Here is a 23965-nt window from a genome sequence, read left to right on the forward strand (position 1 = left end):
CCAAGAGTTCAAATGTGCTAACAATTATCCTGGGAGGAAATTTTAGCCTTGGATCTCCAGAGTTATCCCAGTTTTAAGTATTAGGAGATTCAGCCATAAAAAAGGAAAGCTTCAGCTCAGTTCCTTCCAGAAGTAATCATCAAATAGGGCCAGTTTTAAAAAACTAATCTTAGTTTTTTAAAAAATTAAGTTATAAATTGTTAAAGGAAGAGTATGGAGGAAGTACATAAGGGCAGATAATATAATTCATACCTTATCAGAGTATAAGGTAAATCTCTATTATAACTAAAAGAGTAAAAGGAAAACTCTAGGTAAATAAACAGGTTAACATGATTACAGAGCAGAACATTTGAATAGCATCTATTTTGACTCTCTTTAATCACTTTTACTGTTTTACCGAAATGGATTCTTACAATACCCTACAGTATGGTTCACATGATTATAGCAGCTGAATACAAAAGCAGAATTACAATATTTTACAGCTACTTTTAATATAGAAGAGGCATTTAGCCACTAAGTTCAAAGAAGTAGAGTGATTTGCCAGGGTCATAAACAAATTCACATCAGCTCTTAGAATCCAGGTTCCAGACTCTCCATCTTCTCTCTAAATCCATGGTTTTTCAACTTTTCACCACTATTTCAGAGATTTTAATCAAAATATTATACTCATTAAGTAGTAAATGCTATGGAACAGTAAAATAGAATTTCTGAGCTAATAAAACACAGAAGACTGGTGATGTTCTATGATTCTGACCTTTCAAGAGAGCCCTCAAGTCTGAAATGAAGTGAAATTTGGCTGAGGCTTCATTTTCAATGACACCTGCTGTTAGGCTGGTGTGCAAAGGCAAGTCAGGCCAGGACAGAGACTGCCCAGCATCAGCTACTGTGATCTAACTTTGCTTCCCATAGCATGAATGAATCCTGGCTCCCTCAATTTGTAATTTTGTGATTAAAAATAATATTCTAAGTTTTCAGGTTTATTTCTGTTGAACAGCTGAATCTTCTCAGAAGTGTTATATTGTTCGCTGTTTGGTCATCATTATAGGGTGGAAAGGGAAAGTTATCTAGGTACTGAAGTGAGTTCTGAGAGGCCCTGTCGGTCCTAAATCAGCTAGTTTAGGCTCAGACAGGGATGCAGAGAAGAAATTAGACGTTGTCACTGAATTTTGCCCATGACAGGTCCCGATGTTTGTGGGCTGGAAGGAAGCGGCTAAGTGCAAGAAGGGACACTGCAGCCTGCCTCCTGATTCAGGTACCCTCCCCCTCTGTCTCCACAACCCACCAGGTCCTAGCACTAAGCTTAGCAGGGTTCTGCCAGAGGTCATTCCCACTTATTATCCAAGAGTGTATTTTAAAGAGCTCTCATCATCTTTATATATTCCACATTGTTTCACTTGTTAAAGCATGTACTGGTTTTGTAAAACATCAAAATTTTCTTGTAAAATATCAAATTCTATAAATTTAAAAAACATCAAATAAAGAAAAAGGCTCCTGCTAGCAATTTAGATGGGCAAGAATGCAGGGAGACTGCTTAGAAGACTGTTGCTCTCAGAAACACAGGGGAGAAGTGCAGATGGATTACAGAGAGGATTACAGAGAAGTAGAGACCCAAAGGATATTAAGACAGTAACATCAATAAGAGAAACTACTTGTCAGTCAGAGAGAAAAAGGTAAACAGGAGAATTCCCAAATATAGGTTTCGTAGAGGTATTTAAGAGGGATTTAGAAACTTATTAAAAAAAAAAAGTGTGGGTACAGGGGCCCCTGGCTCAGTTAGAAGAACATGTGACTTCTGATCTCAGGGTCATGACAGTTTACTTAAAAACAAACAAATAAATTAATATATATATATATACATATTTTTTAAAGTAAGGAAAGATGGGATACAAAATTTTATATATTATATGCAACTGTATACATTACAGATTTTGCAAAAATGTGTGTAGGAAATGCATCAAAATGTTAGTAGTGATTGGCTCACGTGGTTGATCCAACATTTTTTAACTCACTCTTACCTACGTGTTTGTTTATCAAGAATGTGTACTTCTTATAAATTTTGTATATTTCTAAAGCACACTCATTTCAAAAAGCAGTTTATCTTTATTAACAAAAAATCTTTGGTTGTAAAATACCCTGGGAAAAAAACTGGTCAAATGGGGAACCATACCATACTTCAGAAGCAAATGATAGTATCCATTATTAATTCTCATGTCTTTGTGAGATTGCCCTGATTACAAAATTGTAATGGTGAGGCAACCCCCAGTCAGTGATCTTCCAGAGTTTTTCACCCTCTATTCTGAAAATCTACTAGGTGAGAGAAGTGAGAGAACAGACAGCAGGTCTCTTGTTGACCGTTATTTGATTAGTCAGTGCTAACTATAGTCACTTAGGAACTGCACACTCCTGCCTCGCGGCTTTTCCACATACATCTAGATGATTGCCTCTCTGGCCTCAAGTGTCATCTCCTCAAAACCAACTGTGATGTGCGCCTGGGTGGCTCAGTTGGTTGGGCGACTGCCTTTGGCTCAGGTCATGATCCTGGAGTCCCGGGATAGAGTCCCGCATCGGTCTCCCTGCTCAGCGGGAAGTCTGCTTCTCCCTCTGACCCTTCCCCCTCTCATGCTGTCTCTCTCTCTCTCATAAATAAAAATCTTAAAAAAAAAAAAAAAACCTACTGTGATTATCCTAATTATAAAGTAACATACCACTGCCATACCACCACGATAGGCTCCTGGATATTTTACCTGCATTTTTCAATATTCTTATCACCTAATGTATGATATATCTTATTTATTACATTTATTGTGTATGCCACCCCCTAGAATGTAAGCTTCTGAGATCATACATGGATTTATACTGTTTTTGTTCCCAAATGTATCCCCATCACCAGAACAATGCCTAGCACATAATGGATGCACAATAAATATTGCTGAATTAACAGATGAATGAATGAATGAATGAATGAAAGAATAAATTAAATAAATGACTATTAGGTTAAAAATGAACACACAATTATTTTAGACATGAGCATCAGTCATCTCAGTCATTAACACTTTTTACTTTAGAAGTAGTCACAGGTTCTTTGCTTAAATGTGTAGAGAATCTTAGCCTATGGGGTTCAACACAGTTCATTCTTCATACATATGTCTATTAAACTTTCCTTCAAATTCAATAAGGGTGAGAATTGATTACACAAATCAAATAACTTCACTAATTGGTTAAATAAATAAAAATTAAGCCATAGGATCTGTACTAATAAATGATGCCATAAAGTCTTACTTTGTGTAATGAAAGCTTCTAAACTGCATCATTTAAAAATGTTCATTTACTGCTGAGGACCACTGAGAAACTCTGCTTACAATTTCTCATTTAGCCACATGATAAGCTGGTTGGTTGTTTTTAATCCTCAGTAATGAAACAGGCATGAGGAAAAAGGGACAAGAAGGCAATGGCACACATTCAGTTCACTCTGATTTTAAGAGCAATTTAAAGGACTTTCATTTTTCTATGTCTTATAGTTATAGCACCATCTGGTGTTTACTATGCAGAAAGGCTGTGATGGTAGGTGGTGTAAAAGTCCTTTGTCACTTTTTAAAATATGTTTAGGCAGCTGAACAAAATGATATAAGCACATTACCTAGTTGATAACAACACAGATCACACATTCAATTTGGAAATATAGGAATAAAAATTTAGAAATCAGGGGCACCTGGGTGGCTCAGTGGGTTAATACCTCTGCCTTTGGCTGAGGTCATGATCTCAGGGTCCTGAGATGGAGCCCCACATCCGGCTCTCTGCTCAGCAGGGAGCCTGCATCCCCCCCCCCCCCCCGCCCCCCCTGCCTCTCTGCCTACTTGTGATTTCTGTCTCTCAAATAAATAAAATCTTTTAAAAAAAATTAGAAATTTAGAAGAATAAACCTTTTAAATAACTTCCAAATAAAAATACTCTTCAAGAGGGGCACTTGGGTGGCTCAGTGGGTTAAAGCCTCTGCCTTCAGCCCAGGTCATGATCCCAGAGTCCTGCGATGGAGCCCCACATCGGGATCTCTGCTCAGTGGGAAGCCTGCTTCCTCCTCTCTCTCTGCCTGCCTCTCTGCCTACTTGTGACTCTGTCTGTCAAATAAATAAATAAAATCTTAAAAAAAAAAAAATACTCCTCAAGAAAAAGAAGACAAACACAAAACATAAATTATTAAAAGAGGGAAAAAATTGAAAAACATCCTAGAACCTTGTTACTAGGTCATTTCAAAATGCAGAATCTTATAAAAAGTAAGTTATCAAATAAAACAAAGAGTTTATATTTGAATACCCAGAAGATCTAAGTATAACTCTTCTTAATAACACAGCCTCAATCCTTAATTACTAAGGAGACCAAAACAAGGCCTCACTATATGAACAATCCCCAGTTAACCACATTTTATTACATTAGGATATGACAATTTTAGCTTATTTGCTTATTTATTTTGAAACTTACATAAATTTCTTTATTGGCTAATGTCACTGCTTCTGCGTTTACAATGACAGCAACGTTACTTACACCAGTATAGGCTTTCCCGATATCCTAGGATGTCTTAGCACTTCTGACATTGTTTCTTTTGTCTCTTCCATTCTCTCTTCATCACTGGAATCCACAACAAATATTACCCCATAGGACTCAGCATAGTAATTCTTCCAGATTCCCCGAATTCTTTTTCCACCTCCCAAGTCAAAAATGGTGACTTCAAACTTTCCTTGTCTAAGGTCAATTTTGGAAAAGCCAACAGTAGGAGCTACATCTTCAGGATACTCTGTTTCAAATGATACAAAAGAAACAATCTTTAGACTTTAAATTAATAACATCAATTTAATTTCACAACTTAAATGACATAAAAAGCGGTTTTCATCATAATTTAGTACTAAATGGAATGTTTATTATTTGCTTACACATTAAGCTTTATATCTAAGTATACTGGTTTGGCGGAAGGGTAAATATTATAAAATATCCAACTAGAATTTATGCTCCATGCAGATAAAAATTTCTTCTTTGTTTATTTGTTTTATATTGACATAACCCTGGCTCCTAGAATAATGCCTACCATGTAACAGGTAACCAATAAATATCTGTAGAATGAGTAATGAATGAACACTTGCCTTTGAGGCTATTGTCTCTCTTAAATTACAAGTAATAAAAATTTCAACCCTTCAACACCACAGCCATCCCCAGAGACCACTGCAACCTCTGTGAAGTTATAAAGAAAAACTGAGTATTTAGAGAATAGTTGAGAAGAACCAAAAAATGGGAGAAGCTATGAGGAGTAGACTGCACTTCTTTAATTATTGAATTAAAGCTATAATTGGAATAAAGAAACTTTTCAGGGCAGCTTGCAGACATAGAGTAGATTTCATCATTTCTACAGGAACATGCTTTGGATGTTCTCAAAAATTAAAAATTAAAATTTTCTGTGCTTCTATATATGACAACACAAAAGAGGTACAGGGTATACATAACTGCCAAGGAATGGTAATAAGATTAAAAAGACAACTAAGGTTCAAGAAGACTTGAACTGGAAGCTGAGACTTAGACCTTAAAGATAGGTTAAGAGTGATCTAAGTAACAGAAGAAATAGCAAAGGCAAGAAAGTACAAACAAATTGAATGTTGTAGTTGGAGCAAACCCTTAAGATCGTGAATGCAGACTGAAGAGGGTTCTGGAGAGAACTGGGAGCCAGGGAAGGGATGTCAGTAGACCAGTAATATAATTAAGGTGACTAAAGTAGTGCTTTATTAAGAAACTTCTTTGCAAAGTCTCTAGGACTGGCTAGAAATGAGAGTGATGGCCACGTTTCAGATAGATATGAAAATAAAGAATGGAAAGATAGAATTCAAGAAAGACTAACAGAACCTGATGACTCAATGGCTATGAAGAAAACTTCACGTTTATCTCTTTCACTCTCTCTTCATCACCAGAATCCACAACAAACAGTACTCTATTGGACTTTGCTTATACCTGGGGCAATACAATGGCCCCAAACTACATGAGGCTTTTTAAATTAAAATCAATTAAAATTAAATTAAATTTCAATTCTTCAGGTGTACTATCTACATTTAAAGTGCTCAAAGCTACATTGGCTAGTGGCCCACCCTACTACTAGACAGAGGCCATATATAGAACATTCCTATCACTTCAGAAAGTTCTACTGAATAATGCTGGTGTAGATGGTCTTATCATTCCTATATTCAGCAAAACATCTGCTATTACAAAGATAAATTTGAAAGGCATTTGCTGCTAGATTTAGGTGTGACTGGAAAACAGATCTGCAGGGTACTACTCCCAGGCAGCAAGTACCTTAGCACAGTTTAAACAGCTCCCTACAGAGTTAAAAGAGACATTACAAGTCACATTTTTCTAAGACCTTCATTATCTAGGAGAAAAAAGTTTAGAAGAAATATAAGCAGAATGATACTCCCAAAACAGGATTACACTAGACATTTAAGAAAATCATGGATCTAGTCCAGGCCAGAACTGGTTTTCTTAGTTAAAATAGGCAGCTGTCTTTGAGCATGATTTCAGAAGTGTTCCCAGAAAATTAACAATGAAAATAAATTAACAATGCTGGAACAGGGATAAGAAAACTAACAGGTACAGACACCTACTTAGTACAGGACTTTGTTATGCATTAGGATATAAAGATGAGTAAGATAGGGTTGCTGTCCTCAAAGAACATACAGTAGAATATAGACAGATACATATTAATTGAATAACATAGGAACCAATATTTCTATGAAAAAACTCAAGAGGATGATGTGAGGTTGTTACAGATTACATGCCTGTGTCCTGTGTCCTTGTGCTCCCCTCTCCCTATAAAAGCCTGTGTTGAAACCCTAATCCCCAGTGAGATGGTATTTAGAGGTGGAGCCTTTGGGAGGTTATTAGCTTTCAGTGAGGTCATGAGGGTGCAGCTCCTATAATGGGATTAGTACACTTACAGGAAGACACAGGAGAGCTTGTTTTCTGTCTCTCTGCACCACATAAGGTTGTAGCAAGAAGATGGTTGTCTAAATCAGGAAGAGGACCCGCATCAAGAACCCAAGCATACTGGCACCCCAACTTCACAACTTTCAACCTCCAGAACTGTAAGAAACAACTTGTTTAAGCCACCCAGTCTAAGATATGCATACAGCAGCCCAAACTAAGACGACAGGCATTCAGGAGGAAAACACTAAAGAGGAGGGTGGCAGAAGCTATGGTATACAAAGACTTCAGAAAGGCCATGAAAAAAAAAAAAAACTGAAGTATTAAAAACTACATAATTATAATAAAGAAGGCAGAAGAACATTCCAAGCAAAGGAGAGCAATGCAGATAAAATGATGGCAACATTCCCAGAAAACCAATTCAAATTAGGTAATTTTTTCAAGGTTACATGGTAGGCAGAGCCAGGATTCAAATCCAGTTTAAGACATTAAATGCCTTTCCTCCCTGACTTCTCTATCCTCTCTTCTGGGTCCTATTTATGATTCTGTGTTTCAAGACTGAAGACTAAATGTTCTGGATACAACTCCCCTATAAATCCTTTCTAATGATTTCATTCTACCTGCAGTATCACCTACACACTCTATCATAATATTCTGTCTTCTTGCTGGTCCTCACAATAGCCTGTACCTTCCCAATATCTAGGACCTACTTTGTATCCTTAGTACTTAGCACAAAGTATATAGCGGCTCAATATTATAACACCAGACTGCCATGACAGCTGAAGCTACTGTCCTTAACATCCTTCCTTTCACCCTTCCATATACTTATCCATCCATTCATGCTAGTAGCCATTTATTGAGGGTCTATTATAGATCAAGTATCATACAAGAACCAGAAGTACAGAGACAAATGGTCCCCAGTCCTGAGGATTTCAGTAAAGTATACATGTTAAGACAATCTCTAGAAAGCCCAAGAGAAAGTGAAAATATATAATCAATAACATTTATTGAGCATCTATTGTATGCTAAGCACTATGCAGTGTCCTACATACACAATAACAAGATCCACCTTCTGATCTTACAGAGCTCTTACATAGAGGAGAAAAGTAGAAACATAAATACCTATAACATAATGAAGATACATTAATATCCAACAAAACTAGGGATGAATTTACACAAAGAAAAATTTTGCCACCCAAATAACAATCATTTCTTGGAAACTATTAGGAAACAGCACTGGATAGTCAAGAGAATCCTGGATTTTTTAGCTGAGCACATACCTATTTAGGATAAAGACTACAATCCCCCATCTCTGTGGTAGCAAGGGATGGCTATTAAAGCATACTCTAGATCGTGAGCTAGTGGTGTAGAGTTAAATGTTTAACCACTTTTGGGGAAATTTGATATGTACTGTTTGTCACTTTCCGTGGTATGAAAATTCCCACTATGGCCAATTTCAAACTAGTGTGAGGTACCTGAACACATAATTGGGAAGAGATGTACCTAACTGGCTCTAGATAGCTGATATAAGCCAATAGAGCAAGTAGGAGCCAGCTCCAGAATCCCACCAGTTCTAGTCAATGCAATTGAACTGAACTGATATAGCAGCTTCTAGTTCATGCCCTTAAAAGAAAAGAAAATGGCCTCCCTTCCCCGTTACTGCTTCCTTCCTGCTAAAATGCACAGTAGTGAGGCACCTTGGACTAGATAGGCAAGGGAGAACACTATAAATGGCAAAAAAAAAAAAAAAAAAAAATAGGAGAAGGAACTTGAGTCTCTACCACCATAGGGCTATTATGGTAGGCCTACACTACTTTTGTGTGCACTATTATGAGAAATAAAATTCTAGTTTGTTAAGCCACTGTAATTTTAGGTCTCTGTTAGGACAACTGAACCTACATCCAACTAATACAATCATTTTGATAGCTATAAAGAAGGGAAGTTGATCAAAAAAGCAAAGGTCAATGTAAGAAAAGTACTCTCTGATTAGGAAGCTATCGGATTCTAGATGAAAGACACTGAGGGTATGGATTTAGACATTGCATTTAGAAAAGAAGCAGATATGTCTCAAAAGAACTGAGGGGGAAAGAAAGAAGAAAGAAAAGAAACTGAGACAAACCAGAAAAAAGCTGAAGAGTAGAAGCCATGGCAAAATGTTGGAAGAAGGTTACCTATTACACATAAGGCAGGCTGAACTGGGACACCAGAATGAGTAAGAGATGCATGAATGAAGGAGTAATTTAAGTAGTGATACAAGTAGGTATAAGTAAGTACAGGCCAAAGCACAGGAAGTAGTCATATCTACTGATGGTGGTGGCAATGGCTAACAGTAGCAGGAGGTGGAAAAGACTTCATGAAGAACGAGACTATATAACAAAAATCCACCTTTAGAAATATATAGATACTCTGCTTTAAAGATAAGCAGATATTCTCTCTAATAAGACAAGTGGGAGGGGCGCCTGGGTGGCTCCAATAGTTAGGCATCTGCCTTCAGCTTAGGTCATGATCCCATGGTTCTGGGATCCAGCCCCACATCTGGCTCCCTGCTAGCACGGGGAGTCTGCTTCTCCCTCTCTCTCCCCATTGTCCCCTCTGCTGGTGCTCTCTCGCTCTGTCAGATAAATAAATAAAATCTTAAAAAAAAAAAAAAAGATAAGTGTGAATAGCATAAACAAATACAAAGGCATGAAAAAGCTCCATTGGAAAACTTCATCTAGTTCTATATAATTGGAAGCTTAAAAAAAGAAAAAAGGTAAGAAATCAGTCACAGGAGTAGGCTGAAGAATAAATAAACAAGATGAAGAACAAACTCAAAGTTGAAGACAGCTTTGACTTTCTGTTCATGATATAACAACCTGAGTATTTTCTAAACTCAGAAAAAGAAACTGATAGAAACACAGAAATGAAATCAGAAGAGAATGATCCTAATGGAAAGAGGATGTTTAAGTACACACAACAAAGTAGACAGTCTGATACTTAGATTCTTCTCCCTTGAAAGTAAGACTGAAGAAATGGAAGAAGTAAAGATGCTTAGATGAGGAGTCACGGTCTGAAGGCCAAATCTGGCTCACTATCTACTTTTATATGGCTCTCAAGCAAAGATTGTGTTTTCTATTTTTAAGTAATTACAAAAAAATAAGAGTATTTCATAATACATCAAATATTAGTGTCCATAACAAAGTTTCATTGGAACATGGCCATGCTTATTTGTTTTTATACTGGCTATGACTGCTTTCATACTATGTCATGGTTCTATAGCTGGGAAAAAGAATGCATGACCCTCAAAGTGTAAAATATTTACTATCTGGCTCTTTACAAAAGAAGTTTGCCACCCCTAGTTTAGATGATGACAATGAATGCTCTGTGAGGATATAACCTAGGAGACAGCATGAAGGGTACACACAAAAGGACTTCAAGAATCCAAAGACAAAAATATATAATTTACATCTCATGTTACATAGTAGAATATATGGTGACAAAACATTTTCCTCCAACAGCAAGTTTTGCAAAGTGTTAATTTTCTTTCATAAACTCCCATAAATAAAAGCCCCCCTGACTATTTGGTATCCATATCTTGTTGAAACATCCTTTTTCAGCAACAAATATATGTTAAGTTTTTTCCCAATTCATACCCATAAGATGCTTGGCCACATCTTCTGGGTGTACAACAAACTCACCAGCACAGTTGCTTCTATATTGTAGTATACAGTATTAAATTAAGACTAACTAACTAAATACAATGAATGAAACGTAATACAAATGACATAAAACCATTTGATAAGGAAAAGGCCATAATTTTATCATAACTATAAAAGTCACAAATCATATTAAAAAAAAACAAGACATACGAAGAGAGTTGTGCTAGCTAATTATATTTCTACCTCCCTTTCTTTCATCCTTAGCCTTGTGACTAAATTCTGGCCAAGAGAATGTTAAGTGGAAGATGAGTATCCTTCAAGGCAGGACATGTCCTTTTTTTGCTTTTTCCCTCTGGTGCTGAGAAGACAGATGTGATCCCATTTATCTGATCAAAGACCTCAAGGATCCTTTGCATCTCTGCACTTACTCAAATCTGAAACATATTAACAGGCTGGTACTCTTAAACTAGAGTCTATTCACCATACTAGCCACAAGCATACTAAGAATTTAAAGTAAGGGAGTGTATACAATCTATACCAAATGAATATATAATAAAGCAATTTGCATAAATAAATAATTCAGAATAGTTTAATAATACATATTTTCTGCTTACCTCCTTGGATTCCCTTTGCCGTTGCCGTTTTACCAGCATTATCAAGTCCCACCATCACAAGAGTCACCTTTCTTAAAATAATAAAAATTTAAAAATCACTTTCTGAATTAATTCAATATTGGAGAAAAATAAAAGTAAATTCATTCATTCAAGCAACATTTAAGGAGCATCTACCATGTATAACATAATCTGCTGGACCCCAAGCAGTTCAATAATGAACAGAATAGATTCCAAAGCAAAATTCTTGAGAAATACCTTTAAAGTGTCATCCTTTAGTTCTATCAGCAAAAAAGAAAAAATAGAAAAGAAAACTGTACAAGAGATTGGGCAAAAGGTAGAGAAAGAATAGGAGAAGAGAAAGAAGGAAGCGAGAAGGATTCTAACAGGAGTTATTTATCATGGCTAAAGATTCAATTTTCTAGTTAACCAAATTCTAAGAATTATCACGAATCTGTTTTTTCTTGTGAAATACGTAAGAAAACAACTATTGTTAGGTTCTAGGCACTACTGGTGTGCTCACCTCTGTTTTCAGATATCTAGCACCTCATCAAGTATAAATCCTAAATATACTTTAATAACATGATTATTAACTTAAGTGCTAACATATTTTGAAAGAGGGTTCCTACAATTATAAAACTTAAAATCTTTTTGATGATATAGCTAAACTTCACATAATCAGGGAAAAAAAAAAGTCTAGTTCAATTTTACAGTTGAAGAAACATAAGACCAGAGTTGTAAGATAATGAGTCGCTTACAGAGTCAGAACCAGAACCTAAATCACTTAACACCTAGAAATTTCTTAAACAGGGGATAGGTATAAAGGAACAAACCTATTATAACAGTCCTATTATCTTGGCAATATAGTCCCCAACTAGAGCTCATTCCTGTTTCAGGCTGAGCCATCATACATATAAGAGGTAAGACCATTCATTAAAACCACAGATTTGGGAATAGAGACAGAGAGCCACAGCATAACATGGGTGTCATGTTAAAGCCATGGGGCCACATTCTTCTGGGTTTCTGCCAGGTCATTCTACATAAACAATCATCACAAAAAGCGTTAAAAAAAAAAAAAAAACACAAAACTTAGATGTTAAAAGGGGTCTTCTTTTTTCTCTCTAGTTCTGACTCTCTTGGATCTTGGATCTGTTTGTTTTTGTTTTATGCCAGATGTAGTTGAAGGATCCATATAACAAAAACAAAGGACAGAGCTGAAGGTGTAAGGCAGTCCAGTTATGGGTCATACACTGAGGAAAAACAAACTTGGTCTTGTAAAAACCAAACTGGTCACTTATTAAACAAACAGTTGTTGATCATCTTCTGTACACTAGACACCAGTGTTCTAGGTACTTAAGATATGCCTGTTTATTAAAGTAACTACTACAACAAGAAAACAAACAAAAACAGATACAGAAATTCTTCCCTTACTAAACATACATGTTAGCAGGCAGGAACTAATAAATATTTATTTATTAATATTATAATATTATAAATAATACATTAATAAATATAAGAACTAAGTACATTATAACTATGTTGGAAGGTGGTTACATACTATGAAAAAAGAATATACAGTAAAGCTGGCTAGAGGGAGGCAGCAGTAGGGATGAGAGCTGGGTTGCAGTTTTATGTCTGTTGAGATGGGCACGCCCCACTGAAAAGGTAAAATCGGAGAGGCCTTAGTCGTGCAAATATCTGGGTCAAGAAAGAATATCTAGGACAAAGGCACTAATGTGAGGGCATGCAGGAATGTTCTACTATCAGCATGCACGCCAATGTGGTAAAACCTAGGGAGAATGGAACAGGGAAGAACAACAGGAGTCAGAAATACATCAGAGGCCAGATCATGGACGGCCTCGTAGGTGAGGACTTTGGCTTTTGTGAATGAAGTTGATTTACTCTCCATACTAATTTCTTTTTTCATCCAGGAGCCATAGTCTTCGAAAAGTTTTAACTGTCTCTACCCACCATGAGGAATAAATGGTAGTATATCTAAGCTTGAATCAGTGCAAAAATAAAGTAAGCCACAATTAGCAGCATCGCCATACCCCAACCCTAGTCAGCCAGTGGAGGGTCAGTGGGAATGCCAAAGAGAACCATGACAGATTATGAATTTAAGGAGCTAAGATAGTATGTGAGTTCTGGATACTTCTACACATGTAGAAATTATACCTGCATTATCAACTGTGAAAAATATGCATTTACTTCTTAAGGAAGCAGTGCAATATTCTGGAGTATAACAATATTATTTTGTTTGAAGAATTCACAACTACTAAATATCAAATAAGATTTAAGTACAAATTATGTGGTGCCTGGGTGGCTCAGCTGGTTAAGCATCTGCCTTTGGCTCAGGTCATCATCCCGGGGTCCTGGGATTGAGCCCTGAATCAGAGTCCCTGCTCAGCAGGAAGCCTGCATCTCCCTCTCCCTCTGCTACTCTCCTGCTTGTGGTCTCTCTCTCTCTCAAATAATTAAAATCTTAAAAAAAGAAAAAAAGATTCAAGTGCAAAATAATCTCCTAAGCAAAATATAGTAAATGTCTATCCAAAACAAATGGATAATGTAGCATTTATATAATATTTTAGGTAACTCAAATTACTAGATATACAATGAATTAGATTAAAATAATATTAAAACTAATTCAATTTCCGTTTGAAAATTCATAATGTATTTAAAGATCTACCATGCTTCAAACATGACCATGAACCAAAACAATTACTACTGGAGAACAAAATGCCCAAATTATGCTTATTTGATTCCTTTATCCTATAAATATTTATTAAACACCTTGTATACAGCAGCAAACAAAACATCCACAATTCCTAGTCCACCTGAGAGCAAGAAAATAGGTGTTAGATAGGTATGTGTGATTACTGTTTTCATGAGAAAGCACAGGCAGCCACAGGAAGAGATGGCAGGCAACCATACCTACTCTAGAAGTCAACGAAGACCAACTGCAACTAGGTCAGCAGTTCCCAGGAATATCACGGAACTGATGTTTTCTTATGCCTTATGAGCCAAAGTGAAAAACCTCAAATAGACTTTTTTAAGGAAATGGCCTCTCATTATCTATTACACAGGTTGCATCTTCTGTTTTCTCTCTATTCTTGTCAAGATTCCAGCTAAAAAAATATTCTAAATAATTGCTATTACACATTCTGAACACATTTGCTCTTAAAGCTTGCTACCAAGGGTATTAGCTTTTTACCTTAAAGACTTTCCTTTTTTGGAAATTAAAGAAGAATTGAAAAAATTCATGGAAACAAATGATAATGAAAACATAAAGGTTCAAAATCTGTGGGATACAGCAAAGGCAGTCCTGAGAGGAAAACATATAGCGGTACAAGCCTTTCTCAAGAAACAAGAAAGGTCTCAAGTACACAACCTAACCCTACACCTAAAGGAGCTGGAGAAAGAACAAGAAAGAAACCCTAAACCCAGCAGGAGAAGAGAAGTCATAAAGATCAGAGCAGAAATCAAGGAAATAGAAACAAAAAAAACAATAGAGCGGGCGCCTGGGTGGCTCAGTGGGTTAAGCCGCTGCCTTCGGCTCAGGTCATGATCTCAGGGTCCTGGGATCGAGTCCCGCATCGGGCTCTCTGCTCAGCAGGGAGCCTGCTTCCCTCTCTCTCTCTCTCTGCCTGCCTCTCTGTCTACTTGTGATCTCTCTCTGTCAAATAAATAAATAAAATCTTTAAAAAAAAAAAAAACAATAGAGCAAATCAACGAAACTAGGAGTTGGTTCTTTGAAAGAATTAATAAGATTGATAAACCCCTGGCCAGATTTATCAAAAAGAAAAGAGAAAGGACCCAAATAAATAAAATCATGAATGAAAGAGAAGAGATCACAACCAACAGCAAAGAAGTACAAACAATTATAAGAACATACTATGAGCAACTCTACGCAAACAAATTTGACAATCTGGAAGAAATGGATGCATTCCTGGAGACATATAAACTACCACAACTGAACCAGGAAGAAATAGAAAACCTGAACAGACCCATAACCAGTAAGGAAATTGAAACAGTCATCAAAAATCTCCAAACAAACAAAAGCCCAGGGCCAGACCGCTTCCCAGGGGAATTCTACCAAACATTTAAAGAAGAACTAATTCCTATTCTCCAGAAACTGTTCCAAAAAATAGAAATGGAAGGAAAACTTCCAAACTCATTTTATGAGGCAAGCATCACCTTGATCCCCAAACCAGACAAGGATCCCATCAAAAAAGAGAACTACAGACCAATATCCTTGATGAACACAGATGTGAAAATTCTCTCCAAAATACTAGCCAATAGGATTCAACAGTACATTAAAAGGATTATTCACCACGACCAAGTGGGATTTATTCCAGGGCTGCAAGGTTGGTTCAACATCCACAAATCAATCAATGTGATACAACACATTAATAAAAGAAAGAACAAGAACCATATGATACTCTCCATAGATGCTGAAAAAGCATTTGACAAAGTACAGCATCCCTTCCTGATCAAAACTCTTCAAAGTGTGGGACAGAGGGCACATACCTCAATATTATCAAAGCCATCTATGAAAAACCCACCGCAAATATCATTCTCAATGGAGAAAAACTGAGAGCTTTTCCGCTAAGGTCAGGAACACTGCAGGGATGTCCATTATCACCATTGCTATTCAACATAGTACTAGAAGTCCTAGCCTCAGCAATCAGACAACAAAAGGAAATTAAAGGCATCCAAATCGGCAAAGAAGAAGTCAAACTATCACTCTTCGCAGATGATATGATACTATATGTGGAAAACCCAAAAGACTCCACTCCAAAACTGCTAGAACTTGTACAGGAATTCAATAAAGTGTCAGGATATAAAATCAATGCACGGAAATCAGTTGCATTTCTCTACACCAACAACAAGACAGAAGAAAGAGAAATTAAGGAGTCAATCCCATTTATAACTGCACCCAAAACTATAAGATACCTAGGAATAAACCTACCCAAAGAGGCTAAGAATCTATACTCAGAAAACTATAAAGTACTCATGAAAGAAATTGAGGAAGACACCAAGAAATGGAAAAATGTTCCATGATCCTGGATTGGAAGAACAAATATTGTGGAAATGTCTATGCTACCTAAAGCAATCTACACATTTAATGCAATTCCTATCAAAGTACCATCCATTTTTTTCAAAGAAATGGAACAAATAATCCTAAAACTTATATGGAACCAGAAAAGACCTCAAATAGCCAAAGGAATATTGAAAAAGAAAGCCAAAGTTGGTGGCATCACAATTCCGGACTTCAAGCTCTATTACAAAGCTGTCATCATCAAGACAGCATGGTACTGGCACAAAAACAGACACATAGATCAATGGAACAGAATAGAGAGCCCAGAAATAGACCCTCAACTCTATGGTCAACTCATCTTCGACAAAGCAGGAAAGAATATCCAATGGAAAAAAGACAGCCTCTTCAACAAATGGTGCTGGGAAAATTAGACAGCCACATGCAGAAAAATGAAACTGGTTCATTTCCTTACACCACACACGAAAATAGACTCAAAATGGATGAAGGACCTCAATGTGAAAAAGGAATCCATCAAAATCCTTGAGGAGAACACAGGCAGCAACCTCTTCGACCTCAGCCGCAGCAACATCTTCCTAGGAACATCGCCAAAGGCAAGGGAAGCAAGGGCAAAAATGAACTATTGGGATTTCATCAAGATCAAAAGCTTTTGCACAGCAAAGGAAACAGTTAACAAAACCAAAAGACAACTGACAGAATGGGAGAAAATATTTGCAAACGACATATCAGATAAAGGGCTAGTGTCCAAAATCTATAAAGAACTTAGCAAACTCAACACCCAAAGAACAAATAATCCAATCAAGAAATGGGCAGAGGACATGAACAGACATTTCTGCAAAGAAGACATCCAGATGGCCAACAGACACATGAAAAAGTGCTCCACATCACTCGGCATCAGGGAAATACAAATCAAAACCACAATGAGATACCACCTCACACCAGTCAGAATGGCTAAAATTAACAAATCAGGAAATGACAGATGCTGGCAAGGATGTGGAGAAAGGGGAACCCTCCTACACTGTTGGTGGGAATGCAAGCTGGTGCAACCACTCTGGAAAACAGCATGGAGGTTCCTCAAAATGCTGAAAATAGAACTACCCTATGACCCAGCAATTGCACTACTGGGTATTTACCCTAAAGATACAAACGTGGTGATCCGAAGGGGCACGTGAACCTGAATGTTTATAGCAGCAATGTCTACAATAGCCAACTATGGAAAGAACCTAGATGTCCATCAACAGATGAATGGATAAAGAAGATGTGGTAAAAATACACAATGGAGTACCATGCAGCCATCAAAAGAAATGAAATCTTGCCATTTGCGACGACGTGGATGGAACTAGAGGGTATCGTGCTTAGCGAAATAAGTCAATCGGAGAAAGACAACTATCATATGATCTCCCTGATATGAGGAAGTGGAGATGCAACATGGGGGGTTAAGGGGGTAGGAGAAGAGTAAATGAAACAGGATGGGACTGGGAGGGAGACAAACCATAAGTGACTCTTAATCTCACAAAACAAACTCAGGGTTGATGGGGGGAGGGGGGTTGGGAGAGGGGGGTGGGGTTATGGACATTGGGGAGGGTATGTGCTATGGTGAGTGCCGTGAAGTGTGTAAACCTGGCGATTCACAGACCTGTACCCCTGGGGATAAAAATATATGTTTATAAAAAATAAAAATTTTAAAAAAAATTTTTTTCTGTGAGCAAAAATAAATGACTCAGAATATTAAAAAAAAAACAAAAAACAAAAAACCTTTCCTTTTTTAATAGAATAACAGGTTCAAACAAAAAAGTCCTTCAAACATGAAAATAACACATTGGAAAATTGTAATTATGCTGAGAATGGCACAAAATAAGTCTCTCTGGATTTCTTTTTTACTTTGACAATCTTGAAAGTAGTTAATTTTTTAGACCATACACCATATACTTGAAAACATGACTTTAATTAAATATTTGAGGTAATTAAAGTCTTAATGAATAAACATAACATTAACAGTACAAATGAAAATCACAGCATGAATTACTGCAATGTCTGATTAACAAAACATTAAATTTATACTTTCAGAACAGAATGGATTTAAAAGGGTAACATTCACTTAACACTCAAAATCCTATGCCCTTTAAAAAATGAAGACGTACACTCTAACACATGTTAAAATATACATGTCATTATAGCTATTTAAAATATGGTAAATTACCACTGATTGGGAACAGTTCGCTGTGCCTACGACAAAAGAAGGATGGAAGACACTCTGTATCTTTTTTTAACCTTACGATTACTGATCAAATAAATACATAACCCTTCAATTGAAAAAAATATATATATATACAGTGTGCTTAGGTTTATAGTGTCTGGAAAAGTTGATACTAGCAATAAAAACAAGTCATTTGGTCAGACAATAGGCATTATGGACACAAAAATACCTGAGACTTGGTTTTCTATCTCATCTTCTAATGAGAGTGACTAAAACATAAACAAATATTAGTACAAAATAAAAAACAGATACAGAAATTCTTCCCTACTAAACTTACATGATAGTGGCAGGAGACAATAATAATAAATAGAAGAACTAAAATTAGTACATTGTGACACTATGACAGTTAAATATGCTCATCTATATATACAAGATATTAGAGTAATACAGAGCAAGAGGACTTTATCCAGCCTAGAGATACAGAAGGTCAGAGAAGCTCCTTACAGAAGGCAATGCCTCAGCTAAGCTGTTAAAGCAGCAAAGTTTGCCAAGCAAGGGGAAGGTGAAGATGCATGGTAGGATGAAGAGATTCCAGATTGAGAACGCTGCCTGAGAAGATACTACACCAAGGAGGGGAGGAGAACTGGCAGGGCGTAGAGTCGCTAAAGCTACCTCAGTAGAGCAGCCTTACACAAAAGGAGGACATGTTTGTTAGACGCACGCATAATCACCACACAACAGAACTACAATACTGCTACCTTAGGAACTAGTATCAACAAATAATCATGTGACTTTCCCAGCAGTTGAAAGTGATCACTTCACTCTTATCGCAGTTATCCCTCAGTCATTAATTATATATCAAACTAGAAAGGCTGAGATGGAAAGCACTTGGCAGTATTTTAAGATGTATAGTAAGTTTGCTCTAGTAACAAATAACAGGGATTGTGTGCAATCTGATAGATTGCCAAGAGCTCAGTATTAGACCTGTATTCAAGTCCGAGATTTGCCACTTCCAAGCTATATGACCTGGGCTATGTTATTTAACATCTCAGAATTTTATCAGTAAAATGAGTTAATAATAACATCCATCCCACGGGGATGTGGTTAAATGAAATATGACAACGCAAGTAAAGTGCTCAATGCCTGTGCCACAAAAATAAGTGGTCAACCAATAGCTATTCTTATTACAGCATAAAATTCAAAACAGGAAGTCCATGAGATGAGAACACAGAACAGGCAGGGACCAGATTACAGAAGAAAATGAATGGGTTCAGTTTTACACATGTTGACAGTGCTCACTCATCTCACACTGAAGTCTGAAGCTGAAGGAGAGATCTGTCTTGGGTTTATGAGACATAGTAATTAATTAATTAAAACTATGAGAACAGATGAAAGATCTGAGGGAGAACATATGAAGAAGAAGAGCCAGGGGCGAGGCGGACATGGAACCCTGAGAACCTTTGAAGAAACCCTTAAAACTGTAGTTAGAAAGAAATGAGGAGACCAAAGAAATGGCACCATTGGGACTAGTATCCAGAAGACTTAGGAGATAAACAATATAAAATACTGCAAAGGGTGCCTGGGTGGCTCAGTGGGTTAAGCCGCTGCCTTAGGCCCAGGTCATGATCTCAGGGTCCTGGGATCAAGTCCCACATCAGGCTCTCTGCTCAGCAGGGAGCCTGCTTCCCTCTCTCTCTCTGCCTGCCTCTCTGTCTACTTGTGATCTCTCTCTGTTAAATAAATAAATAAAATCTATTAAAAAAAAATAAAATAAAATAAAATACTGCAAAGTTTTGTAAAATTAAATTTTTTTTGGTAATTGCCCCAAATTAAGTAACTCAGTAGTAAATGCTCTCATCTTTTCCCAAACCCTGCAATATCCAAAGCTTTGAATTCATATAGTATGTCTTAATAGTTCAAAGCTACTTTACCCTATCATTTATATTCATATTATCCCTGTAAGTAGAGAAGGTACAAGTTACCCATCCCTACGTGCTCATAAAAAGTTAGTCAAGAGCAGTTTCCATGGGAAGTTTAAATACAATGGCTTGTAAAAACAGTAATAATTATTACTATTTTAAAGGATAACTTAAAACATTTTGTTTAGCTTATAATTTACTGACATTTATATATATGTACACAGATATACATCAGAAGCCAAGTAGCATGGCTCATTTTCATCAGAGTATCATGACGTTTCCCTTACAGATTTAGGTCTATCACAATCATAACTTAGTTCGTGGAACTAATAGAAAGTAGATTATGTAATACAGGTATACTAACATGAATAGCATGAATAGCATGCTGTTAATAAAACCTAACCATGATATTGATGAAAATCTAACTATGGCAGTTAAAATCCTGCTTAAAATCCTTAAACAAAATTAAGTCCAAACTCTGTAGCCTCCTCTTCTGCCCTCATCAGCAGGCCTACTAATTAAGGTACTCCCCTCATCTTTTCTGTCCTTCCTGACGATTCTTAGCTACCACAGCAAATAGATATTAACTTTCTTATGCAACTTCTCATACAGTGTCCTCTACTAGAACTTGTCAATCAACTCTGTAGCCCCAGCATCAAATGTCCTGGGCACACATTAAGCATCTTTACTGAATGAAATAGCATAATATATTTTCTAACTCCCCCATTTGATGAGTAAATATTAAGTAAAATTAAGATATATAATTTTCAGTTGATAAAGTACTACAATGGATTTAATTTATATAAATCTTCACATAAAAGTGATCGCTCAATCTTAGAGAATGTAATTAAAATTATCTATCTTCTGGGATGCCTGGGTGGCTCAGTTGGTTAAGTGTCTGCCTTCAGCTCAGGTCATGATCCCAGGATCCTGGATCAAGTCTTGCATCTAGCTTCTCACTCAGCAGGGAGCCTGCTTCTCCCTCTGCCTGCTGCTCCCCCTGCCTGCGTTCTCTCTCTCTGACAAATAAATAAATAAAATCCTTTTAAAAAATTATCTTCTTACATCAAACTGGCTTAAGTTTTCTGAAAACATTTACATGCTCAAGGTTTCAAGGTAATAATTAACAGTGAGAAAGATTTTTTAAAGTGAAAGAATTCTGAGTTAAAAAAAAAAAAATTAGGGGCACCTGGGTGGCTCAGTGGGTTAAGCCTCTGCCTTCAGCTCAGGTCATGGTCTCAGGGTCCTGGGATTGAGCCCCCCGTTGGGTTCTCTGCTCAGCAGGGAGCCTGCTTCCCCCCACTGTCTGCCTGCCTCTCTGCCTGCTTGTGATCTCTTCTCTGTCAAACAAATAAATAAAAATCTTTAAAAAAAAAATTAAAAGTAGGGATTAAGAGGGTCAAAAGCTTGTTTTATACATTTGCTCTCAGAGTCTCTTTTTATATAATAGATATACGATTTGATATATCAGAAATATAAGCAACATAATACCAGAGTTTTGAACTTAGAAAGAATTTGAATTATTAATTTTTTTTTAAAGATTTTATTTATTTATTTGACAGAGAGATCACAAGCAGGCAGAGAGGCAGGCAGAGAGAGAGGAGGAAGCAGGCTCCCCGCTGAGCAGAGAGCCTGACTCGGGGCTCAATCCCAGGACTCTGAGATCATGACCTGAGCCGAAGGCAGTGGCCTAACCCACTGAGCCACCCAGGCGCCCCTTGAATTATTAATTTTTATTGAGTGACATTATTGCAATCATTTGAACATCTACAATTCTAAACTTCCTAACTTGTCAACTAAGGAGACAAGGCTTCAAATGAGATAACTACATAAAAACTATTTCTAACTTCAAAAATACGTTGCAAGTCAAAAATAAACTATGTTTGAGCCCCTGGGTGGCTTAGTCATTAAGCGTCTGCCTTCAGCTCAGGTCATGATCCCAGGGGCCTGGGATAGAGTCCCACAACAGTCTTCTCACTCAGCAGGGAGCCTGCTTCTTCCTCTCCCACTACCCCCCACCCCCTGCCCCACTTGTGTTCCCTCTCTCGCTGTGTTTCAGTCTCCGGCAAAAAAAATAAATAAAATCATAAATTAAAAAAAAAAAACCTATTTTGGGGGCACCTAGGCAGTTCAGTCAGTTAGGTGCTGCCTTTGTCTCAGGTCACGATCCCAGGGTCCTGGGATTGAGCCCCACATCGAGGTCCCTACTCAGAGGAGAGTCTGCTTTTCACTCTTCCATTCTCTCTGCCCCTCTCCTTGGGCCCATGTTCTCTCTCTGTCTCAAATAAATAAAATAAAATCTTAAAAAAAAAAAAACTATTTCACCAAAACACTAAAAAAACTAAACACATCAAATGAGTATTACTGAAAATACTTAGAACTACATAAAGCAAGTTCTAAATTTAAAAAGTAGCATAAACACATGTAGGAAAAATGACTTGGGAACACCATTTAATGATAAATGTGTATGAGAGAGAAAAAAAACCTACCACAAAAAAAATCGGTATAATAAAAAGTTTACCCCCCCCCCAAAATTATGGTGTGATTTTATTGTATAAATGCACTATTTTCTGACATTTTAGTTCAGATTGTGGAGCCCAGGATAATATTACATCAAAATCACTATCTAAATTTATGGACCATTAATAAATAGAAAGGGGACCAAACTTGAGGTCATATGCTAGTTCTGAAGTGTAAGTCAAAATCTTCATGTCAATTTGTTCATTTCTAAAATATTAAGGCATAGAATCAGAATGTCTCTAGGTCCCTTTTTATCCTAAAATTCTAAACTTCTTACTAAGAATACACAAGAAGCCCTAGGGGCTTAAAAAGAAATGTAAAACATTCCAGTTCTGCATACAGCAATCAGATAATCCTTTCTAATCTGTGTGTACAGCTTAATTAACAAATTAAAAACTCAGCAATTTCTATAAACAGTCTAGGATTTACAGTTATATTTATTAAAAACAAAATGATGGCTATTAAGGTACTAAATGTTTCCCCATTGAAAAAATTCATAGCAAAGATGACATGCCCTATCTATCACAGTTTACTTTTACCAGATACCACAGTGATGTACAAAAAGCATTAACCCACAGTGCTTAAGTAACATCTCAGTCTCTTTACAGCTGACAACAGTGAACAGCAATATACCAATAAATCTGAAGTAAAGTATTGATAAACTGAATTATGACATCAGAAAACATAGATGGACAAGAAACTACTCCCAGCTAGTGGTTACCTCTAGGGAGGGATGGTAGGAGATGAATAGGGTACAAGGAACTTCAAAGATTTGTTATCTATTTCTTTAGAAAATGAAATGTGGTAACTAAAGGTTAATACTTGTAAAATCTGGGTAGTAGGCACATGAGTACTTACTATATTTTTCTTTTTAAATAACAGAAAATATTTTTATTTTTAATTGTAGTATTACATTATTCTTGTTGCCAATTTTTTTTCTCATTGAACTTGATATTAATTTTCTGCTTCTCTTAGGTGGGCCATTTCTGAATTCATGCCCTTGGAAAGCTTAGGAAGCACAAAATTTCTGAATTCATGCCCTTGGAAAGCTTAGGAAGCACAAAATTTCT

The 23965-nt window shown here is 36.8% G+C and overlaps 1 protein-coding gene across 3 annotated transcripts in view; it reads right to left on the reverse strand.

Annotated features, from left to right (window-relative positions):
- LOC111152096 (ADP ribosylation factor like GTPase 13B) overlaps window positions 1–23965 on the reverse strand; it is a 71366-nt gene that overhangs the window by 42111 nt on the left and 5290 nt on the right. For 2 of the 3 annotated variants that reach the window (XM_022510412.1, XM_022510405.1), the window contains exons 2-3: window positions 11207–11277; window positions 4540–4789 (exon numbers count right to left, since the gene is read on the reverse strand). The exons of the other annotated variant lie outside the window; for it this stretch is intronic. In XM_022510412.1, the coding sequence (XP_022366120.1) occupies window positions 4540–4789; window positions 11207–11277 (321 nt within the window). The remainder of the gene's footprint in view (window positions 1–4539; window positions 4790–11206; window positions 11278–23965) is intronic. 3 annotated transcript variants of the gene reach the window in all.

This window comes from Enhydra lutris, unplaced genomic scaffold, assembly GCF_002288905.1.
Source record: "Enhydra lutris kenyoni isolate GAN:26980312 unplaced genomic scaffold, ASM228890v2 scaffoldscaffold2, whole genome shotgun sequence".
In the NCBI taxonomy this organism is placed as follows: domain Eukaryota; kingdom Metazoa; phylum Chordata; class Mammalia; order Carnivora; family Mustelidae; genus Enhydra; species Enhydra lutris.